Source organism: Monopterus albus, unplaced genomic scaffold (genome assembly GCF_001952655.1).
Source record: "Monopterus albus unplaced genomic scaffold, M_albus_1.0 scaffold19.1, whole genome shotgun sequence".
Classification (NCBI taxonomy): domain Eukaryota; kingdom Metazoa; phylum Chordata; class Actinopteri; order Synbranchiformes; family Synbranchidae; genus Monopterus; species Monopterus albus.
This window is the reverse complement of record NW_018127899.1, coordinates 1,883,344-1,893,145: the sequence shown is the minus strand read 5'-3', so window position 1 is coordinate 1,893,145 and position 9,802 is coordinate 1,883,344. Positions and strand designations below refer to the sequence as shown.

At 44.1% G+C, this 9,802-nt stretch overlaps 1 protein-coding gene across 1 annotated transcript in view; it reads right to left on the bottom strand.

Annotated features, from left to right (window-relative positions):
* Positions 1–4,858: 4,858 nt before the first annotated feature.
* The window catches only part of cav1 (caveolin 1), an 8,298-nt gene continuing 3,354 nt past the window's right edge, over positions 4,859–9,802 (bottom strand). The window contains exon 3 of the mRNA XM_020593605.1: positions 4,859–5,720. Coding sequence (XP_020449261.1) covers positions 5,379–5,720 — 342 coding nt within the window. The 3' untranslated portion in view covers positions 4,859–5,378. The remainder of the gene's footprint in view (positions 5,721–9,802) is intronic.

Sequence of the window (9,802 nt, the reverse complement as noted above, 5' to 3'; positions counted from 1 at the left end):
GAGTTAGCAATGGTAAGAAGAACCATAGTCCTACACTTTGTTTCTCCAATGCACACGTCTTGGCTTTTCTCACTGCACATACGTATTACATTGCTCTGCTTATGTCTGTACTGTCTGTACTGACTGACTGACAGAAAACCAGGTGTGATGGGGGAAGGCACATCTGCAGAGAGCTGGTGTGGTGGACTCTGAGCCCGCGGGGATGGAGCTGTGCCAGCCTTCCTTTCGCTTGATGTCATAGCATGCTTCATCATTTTCAGTTTTCAGTGCCCTAGCAGCTGAGAAGGCATCAAGCCAAAAACGATTCAGACTGTTCCTCTACAAATGTTGGATGTAGGATTTCCCCTTGCATGCATGTGAAGGCCTGTTTTCATTATAGGTTTGGTTACAAAGGCACTTCTGTAAATTTATCAACGGCCAATGCTAATTTAAAAGACTGAAGGGAAAAGAGACTCTGTATGAGACAATCAGGAAGTAAAACCCAGCAAAGCTTTACAAATAGAGTGAAATGTGATAAAAATTAAAACCTGTTTGTTTCTTGTTTGTCTCAAAGATTCATTTCCATTCAGTGAGTCCCAAAAACGCATATGGAATTTCCTTTAGCACACATTTATCTTAAAACAATTCAGGTGCAATGAACACATCACAAGGATAAGAGTAAGCTGAATTCAGCTGACCAAAGAATGTGGACAGACCCTGCAGGCAAACAGCCTGAGAAGTGCTTGTATGGGGTCAAACCAGGAGAGCAGCGGCTTCCCAGAGGGTCCGTCTGTTAAAGCCAAATAAAGAGGACATGCTGGAGAACACATAGAGCAGTGTGTGTGATTTGACCGAAGAAACCAGCTTTGTAACAACCCTCAGAAATGTGTTTCAGCTGCAGATGTCTGTTAACAGAGCAGCAAGGGCAGAGCTCCTGTGGACAGCAGACAAAAGAACAGTCAGTCAGCACCTACTGATGGGGGGGCAGAACAACAGGCTGCACTTTGCAAAAATCCCTTTCTACAAAAGAGGTAAATACAATGTAGTCTATCTAACAATCTGCTGGTATCAAACACAAAGGGTTTTTTAAGTGAAAAAGTCCCGAAAGGAGTTACTGTCTGCCACTGGGAAAGGCCTGTCTGAAGAATGAAACTCCATGAACCATAATTAGCAGGCAGCAGTCCAGCTTATTGCAGACAGGGCTCCAGGTTTTAAAGATTTGACCTAACAAACCCCAGAGAGCTGAAGCTGTAAAAGAATCCTCTTCACCACCATTTTCATGAAATGTGACTGTTTCTATCAGAGGTATTTTGACAGCAACAAATTGCTCAGAATCACTAAGAACTCTGTCTCTAATCGCTGCTGTGTCTGACGTGCCTGCTGTGAGAGGAAACAGCTGCTTATGCGGCAGCTCTTCAGGTGGTTAAAAGCTGCAGTGTTTATGTCACTGAGTCTTCGACTTTTCACTGCCTGAGTCATCCTAACCTGAGGAGGAGGGAAGAGACTGGAAGTCATGTTTACCTCACATTTGTTACATCTGGTGCTCATGCAAAGATATTGTTCTGGGATGGGCTCATTTGTTTTAATTAAAGGAAAACTCTATGCGACAGCACACATTAATATTGTGGACAAAACTGTGTTCAGCACTCATCAACACTCTTGTTTCAACATGACAACAACAGGTCCATAAAGAGATAGCTGTCTGGCCTGCACAGAGCCCTGACCTCAGCCCCATCCAACACCTGTCTGTGAGCCACCATCAGTGCTGGGCCTCACTAATGCTCTTGTAGCTAAATGTGACCAAATCCCTGCACCGGGGTTCCTGGTGGAACCAGAAGACTGGAGGCTGTTATAGAACAGTTTTAATGTGCATGGCTTCAGTGGAGATATTTAATGACCACATATAAATGTATTGTTTGGGTTTCTTCACATACATTTGACCCTATTATATATAAATTTCTCCATTACCTCCACTAGAGGGAGCTGTTGTATTGGAAAAGGTAAGTATCTTAAAAGCGAATCAAGAGATCATAAAGCAGCTCAGTACAAATCCCCCTTTATTTATTATTTCTACTTTCTACTTTCTGTTCTTATTTACATGATGCTGGAGCCTTTCCTAGGATGCACGGCACAGAGGGTAGAACAGGTTCCAACTCAGTCCCATTCAAATGATCTATACTATACCCTGAAGTTTTTTAAGAGTTTTGGATGTGCTTTTCCCTCTCCATAAGGCATGTCTTCACTTGCATTCAGCATTGTATAAAACTCATTTATCAGATTCTTAAAACTTGCTTGGGTTAATACCAGCATCAAGTCTGCATATCTATTTGTCGCCCGAGTATGTAAATGAATAGAAGCCAATAAAACCCCAAAATGTAAGAAAGACACATCCAAACATCTATTACACAACAGCCTGTTTTATTCCAAAATCATCTGGTGACATGTTACCGTTCACACTTACTGTTGCCATACAGATGAGCACTGAGCTGCTATAAGAGCAGGTGGTAACTTCTCACCCTGGCTGTGTCGTGTCACTGCCATGAGCTCACAGGTGCCAGAGTCCAACCCTGTTGTGTGCGTCCAGGTAACCAAACAGCCCCTTTGTTCTCTCATGCTCCTGTTATGTCTGCTTTGGTCCTGCACTGCAAGACACTGGAACTTTCCCCTCTGGGGTGTGAAGGTTCCCCTCAGCCAGCACATTTAGCTGCATCCTGCTCAGTAGTAGGATCTTTCCTGTTGCTGTGCATGTCCAAACAGACAGGTCCTTGAAGATCTAAAGTCCTTGCTGAAGAACTCAGCTGGCTTGCCCAGCTGAGAGCCCTGACCTTGATCCTGTCTAACAGCACTGGGCTGGCATGGAGCACAGACTGGGAGCCCGGCCTTATCAACCACACTAAAGCTTTTGTGGCTTCATGGGAAAAAAATCACTGGTGCCAGGCTCCAAAACTCATGGACAGCGTGAAACCAGGAGAGCAGAGTCCAGATTAATCCCCAATAGAAATGAACTGACATATTCAACAATTATATGTAGTTGCAGAGCTTAGATGTCCACATACTTCTGACCCAGAATTGTTGATCTGTAACTCCACTGTTATAATAGACAAGAGGCACAAACTGGGCATGGCTACTGTCAACGTATGCTGCATAAGTCAAAACAAAAACCTGAAGGCAGCTTTACAAAACAAGCCCTTTCCCCCTTTTCTACTGTATTCATTGTGTCACTGAAAATAACTGGTGAATGATTGAAACAATCGGCCATTGTAAAGTGTATTCTAAATGTGTTACTACTAAACAATACAGTTTACAGTGAGAGGCCAAGTTTGCCTCAGGCTGCGTGATAACGTTTGGTGTAAATTAACATGAATAAGTGACTTGAATCCAGTCTCATGAGCATTGCTCAACACTTATTTGTTTCTCGTGTTGTCATGGAAACATTGTGCCAGGCTCGGTAAAAAAGCCCATGAGCAGCACTACAGGCTTTGATACAAATACTTCAGCTGCTTTTGCTCTAACCTCATTCTTATGCACTTTTTCCACAAGTAGCTTCAACTGGCTGGTTGCAGTCACAAAGTATCTACTGTGAATAATTACACAGTTGGCTTTGCTATGACTCAAAATCACAAGTGAAAAAAGGACAAAGGCTCCTCTGTTAATATCTGACTTTTATGGAGAGGCACATGGTTGTGATCACCTTACCCATTATCAATCCTGGTAATGAACTTATAGTTGAAAAAAGCAAACAGTTGCACACTGGATTATATTAAATTTTAATGTGCACAGCGTGATATTGTACAATAAATGCAAGGAAGGAGAAAAATAATTTCTTATAAAAATATCACCTTTAGAGCATAAAAACTCAAGTTCAAGAAGCAGGTGCTGTGATATTACTATCCTTGTGAGAACACCTAGTGCCCCCCCCCCCCCAACACCACCCATCCCTCTTGTCACCCACCCCTGGAGAGGGAAGTGTCAGCATCATGTTCACAATCCAGAAGCAGGGCAGCAGAACAAATTTGTCAGGAGAAATAAAGACAACAACAAAAAAAAGGGAGTGGGGGAGGAATTGTGTCCGGTAGCAAATAAAGGAGCATCCAAAATCACACATGCCAACTCACATTATCATTATTCCAATGCATAAACCTGTGTAAGTACCAGTGCATAAGAATAATCTCCACATAAGCTGCACATCCTAAGTGCAAAAGTGGCTGTTAGTACTCCACTACCTTTGCAAATTACTTATGTAGAAAAGAGATTTTCATTAGCACTTTTCACTTACAATGCTTTTCCACAGGTAAGTGCACTGGAATGAGGCCAGAGCTTATAAAGTCTAATTTTCTGCAGAAACACCCACACAGTACATCAGGATATCAAAACAAGGGCACTAAAGTGAACCCATCAAATTCTTCATATTCATAGTACAGAAAAAGAAATTCACTGTGGAGCTATGATGATGTGCTTTTAAAAGCACTGAGCATCAGCGTTCTGTCACACACATGTAATTATGAAGATGATGCTGATGAAACCTGCAGTGAAAGGTTTTGCTTGAGGTGGAGAAATAAGAAGCTGATGCAGGGGGTCAGTGAGTGAGTCACATCTGCGTCATCAGGGCGCGTAGCAGGCATGGCGGGTGTCGGGGCAGGGGACGGTGAGTTGCTGGTGAGGTGACGCAGGCGCATGCAGGAACGAGGGCAGGTTCAGTGTGTCAGACTGCTGGAAAGCTGGGCGGGAGTTTGGAGGAATGGAGGTCATGTGGGGCCGAGGGGGCGGGGGGGGCAGTGCTGTCCTGCTCGGCTTGTGGAATTGTTTTATTTTTGCTGATTCAGATAGAATTTGGCAGTGCTTTCCATTTCTCTCTGCCCTGACCTGCCCAACCCCAACATCCCAGCAGCCTACCCCGCCCAGAGGCTCCAAAACTAACTAGCCCTAGAGAAGACAGTGATAATTATCATCCCCTCTTCACATGAATCAAAGTGATATGCTCTTCACAGAAACAGTGAGAAGAGCAGGAATTCTTTTCATGTGGTAAAACTATCAGTAAACACATATGAGTTTGGTTGCCTGCTTGACAAAGTTAACAGTGAGGAATAAAAAAAAACTAGAGAACACAAACAAAAACCCCGAAGAACAACCCCTTGATTTCCTGTGCCCACCCGTTTGGTTACGCCAACACTGGAGAGAAGAAACAGCTGGTGGAAAAGGCGGGGTCAGGTGCCATGTGGCCACACCCCTTCACCCAACCATCCCCCGCCCCCAGTTTTGGAAACGTCTCACCTCTCGTTTTCCAGAGGTTTATTTCAGCTTCTTTTCCTGTTCTGACTTCTCCCTCCATCTGTGTTGCTCCAGCCCTCCCATCCTCCCTCCCCTCTTTCCAATAATCCTCCTCCTCTTCTTTTTGGACGCTACACCTCCTTGGTCATGCGGATTCGGATGCTGCTGAGGCACTTGCCCATGGCCTCGTACAGCGGGTCACAGAAGGTGTGCACGCAGATGGAGAAGACGCGACTGATGCAGTGGATCTCGATCAAGTAGCTCTTGACGCACGGCACCACAGCCCAGATGTGCAGGAAAGACAGGATGGCAAAGAAGATTCCCCAGATCAGAGCCAGCGGGATGCCGACCAGCGCCGTCAGCAGCCGGTAGCACCAGTACTTGGTGACAGTGAAAGTGGTGAAGCTGGCTTTCCACACACCATCGAAGCTGTAGGTCCCTGCAGGCTCGGCGATCACATCCTCAAAGTCCACCTGAAAGAAGAAAGAGTGAGAAAATGTTGGTCTAAAGTAGCTTATTATCCAATAATTCTGATTATACTGGATCATTGTTAGATGTTACATCACATAAATCAACCTGCAGGTCAGAACTTCACAATGCAACAACCAGAATCTTGTTGCCCACATGATGCCAATGTCAGTAAAACCAAACCAACCCATGCAGCCCTGAAGAATCAGATTTAGCTGTTCAAAAACTTTTTCCTTCACTAGTCATAGGTCTTCAGTTTTAAAATACTTGATCCAAGACTTCAGGTGCTATAAGCCTTGAGTGACACTTTCAGCAGAACTGAATGTTGGCTTTTGTGTTTGAAACCAAATACTAAAAGCACCAGACAGGAAGTGAATGACAGTAACAAAGTTTAGTAAAAATAAAGTGTCCAACAATAAACAAATGCAATATAAAAGCTGGTTTCACTAGCAGGGACCTGCCCTCACTCAGTACGAATGAATAGAGAATGCTAAGGAGGTGCACGCCGCTCTCAGGCACTGGCAGACCCCCAGCAGAGGGAAAAGATAGGTTCGAGAGGGCTGAATATTGTGAAAACAGAAGAGGTTTAATTCAGGTCCCAAACTCTAGTTGAGCAAGTATGAGCATAACAGACATGAACTGGCGTAGAGCTCTGATGGCTATGAAAGCTGAAACAATGCTGAAGTCACGAGCTAAATGCAGTGGCGCATGATTGGCAGATGCAGAACAGGTGAGGAGGGTAGAGAAAGGGCACAAGGCGGGAAACAGAACAAAGGGACTCGTGTCAGCATCGGAAAGAAAGTGGAGACAAGAGAATACCTCAGAATGTATTTCTGTAATTTGGGTGAACTGGTCCTTTAAAGACTAAACACAAACATGACACACAAACACGACCTGAACTGTACTGTCCGGTACCCTGAGAGCCCCCTGACGATGTGAATGAAACAACCACACAGAGTTAAGAGTTCCTCATTTCACATATACCAGCTGCTTCACTCCCTGTTACAGTGTATCCGTTTGCACAGATGGAGGGTGAGATTCCTGATTTACATCTCCTCTTTGTGGTGACTAACCACCGGCATCTGCCCCACCCAGAACTCTGATTGCTACACACACTAACTCCGGCACCTGCTTTGGATTCTATAAACCAGATGGCGGATATTTGCCTTGTGAGCACTGTAAACACCCATCTCCACTCTGGATGCAGCAGACAGACTGATGTGTAAAATACGCCAACAGAAGTGCTTCAGATGCTAAATCCGGAAACAAACTAAACAGTCAAGCTTAAGGTTAATGATGAACCAGCTGTAGCAAGTAAAACCCTGTCAGTGTGTGGTACATCTTTCTTAGAAAAAGTCCCGTTGTGCTCAGGAAGTGATGTGTTTCCCATTTCTGGTTTGAGGGGAAACTGCACAGTTACCAGGACTGGATCAACAGCAGGGTGTGTGCCACCTACAGAAAGAATAAGACATCCACACACTGCCCACAGGGTTTAATGGACACACAGTAAGTAGTGACCCCCCCATTAAGCTGAACCAGTACACAGTGCTTCTCCTCAGTGTAAACACATCTCTAGGCCTTTGGGGACCATCTCTGCAGCTGACCGTGACCTGAGCAGTACTGTTTAAAGAATGGAGAGAAAAGTGACAAGTCACACATTGTAAACACCAGGTAGACCCTCCCTCCCTCTCATCCTCTCCACGGGCAGAGTCAATATTTATTTTACAGTTACCTGGAGACTGTCTGGTCTAACAGACCGGCTGCTCTGCTGCTAATGGCTGTAATATCAGTAAGTCACAAAGACATTATCCAGTGTCACCCTGACAGTGAAATTGAAAAGTGAAGTGCTGAGATACTATCCAGTGTTTGGAGGATGTGATGCTCACTTGCACAGACCGAGTGTTGACATCCAGGAGAAGCACATGCCGGTCACTCTGACCATCCTGGACTTTTGAAAACCAACTCAGTCGGTTAATTGACTGGTGAATTCCTGGTTCATCTGTGTTGTGAAGGCTTACAGAGAGATTAAATAGAATAAGACAGAGAAACCTTTAATCTTACTAAAGAAATGTTCAGGTGTTTTAGGAAATATTTGATTTGATTGATACCACTCTCTAAATCTAACCAACATTAAACAGCCAAGCTACATCGTCTAATTAGTTTCTAGTCTTATCAATGCTAGAACAAGCTATGGTATCTTTTCATTTAACTTTTAGCAAAAACAAATAAGCATATTTACCAAAACACTTATTCCTATAAATATCTGAAAAACTGTCTGTACTGTGAAAATATTCCAACCTGTTTCTCACGGAAATCACCTTTTCTAGTGTGTTAGAACGACTAGGGAAGGTAAACGTCATGTTTTCCACACCTGGACTTTACACTTGCACACAGAGCTCGTCTAACATCCCAACAGACTTACTTTATCCTTTGGAGCAGCAGCTTGTAGGTCCCGTTCTTTGCTCCAAGCGGCAGCTTAAAGCTTCTCTCACAGCACCAACTGGCAAAGCTCACTACAGCCTTATAATATACATCTGACAGCAGCCACAAAACCAACACAGCATGCATTTTATTTTTCCACGGATTTTCAAGTGGACCCACTCTGAGCCAGTTTCCAGAACTTTGACTGAGACTAAATAAGAGGTTTCTGCAGAGCGGCACAAACACAACCGCAGCAGAACGGTGCAGAGTCATTAACTGCATACAGCCAAACTGTTCTGTGCCAGTTTCTCTCCAGCTTTTTAGCTTTCTAAATGCTGTTCAGTATGCAGCGTTATGAGCATCAGCATCACCTGATGTTTGGCACTTAAAATCCACTCTTCATAACAAGCAACACATTTAGTTTTAACAGCGTCAGAACTGGTGTCATTTTCTGCTTCTTCTTTGGTTAAAATACACTTTTGTTTTATGGTAGATTTTGCCCGAACAAATCTCACAGAAATATCACTCTTCAATTGCATGTGAAAACCTTTTCCAAAAGGAAATCGACTGATACAGTATTATTTTGAACAAATTAAGGAGTTAATGAAGTATAACAAGGTCACATAAGTGCAAAATTTCAGACTGGCTGCTCAAGAATTATTAGTTGTTGAAGGTAGAAATTCAGTAGCGCTGACCAAACAAGGTTCTATTTTCAGAGCTCCATCTTCAGACTGTCAACTATGCCTGAACAGACAAAGTGAGCCCTGAGGAGAGATGGTCAGTCTGTGCTGCAGAAGTGGACTCCTTTGTTGGTCTGAGGGCTTTGGTAGCAGAGACATGACAACAGACCTGAACTGCATGCTTGTTTTGCACCCAAACATTTTTATGTGAGGCAACCCCACATCTAATTTTGTGACATATCAGTGTTTGCTGCTGAATTTGCATGACATTTGGATGGAAACGAATCCCACTCTACTGATTCTGAAAGAGTTTCACAAGCACCAGATGTACCACACAATACAATGAGAATAAATCTATAATCAGATGCACATCCAGAGAGACGGAGTCAGGTAAAAATACAAACAAACATCACCAATCACAGGCTTTGTGAATCTAGAGGGCGTGTTTCATTCCTTCTGGTTTGCCCTTGCTGAGTTTAAATCTGTTTCTAGAGCTCAGTCTTCTCACAACTCTCACGTCTCAAACATTTCCTCCAGTGATGACTCCTCTTTGCTATAAAAAGACCCACAACTTCTCCTGAAAAAAATAAACCTCTCTTCACCAGGCTAACTTCACATGCATGTCAGTAACACAACTCGTTTGATGTGGCCAGGTGATTGAGGCCATCTGCAGCAGCTACAGGAGAACAGCTTGTATTCCTTTGTGCGCCTGGGTGTGTGCGTCCACTCTACATACAGTGTGTCTGAATCCATGCTACACACATTTACAGTACGTGTGGGTATGCATGTGCGTGGTCATAGTGGTTGCACAGTAAAGACTGCTGGAAGGGATTCCCTGCTTGCGCTTTTCACTGGGGTGCACCAAATGCACGTTTCCACTTGGCACGACTCTTTCACTGACCTCAAAGCACCTCAGAGTCGCTGTGCACAGCACACTGTAAAAAAAAATAGGGCGGGGTGGGGGGGGGGGGGGGCCGTGGCTGGGC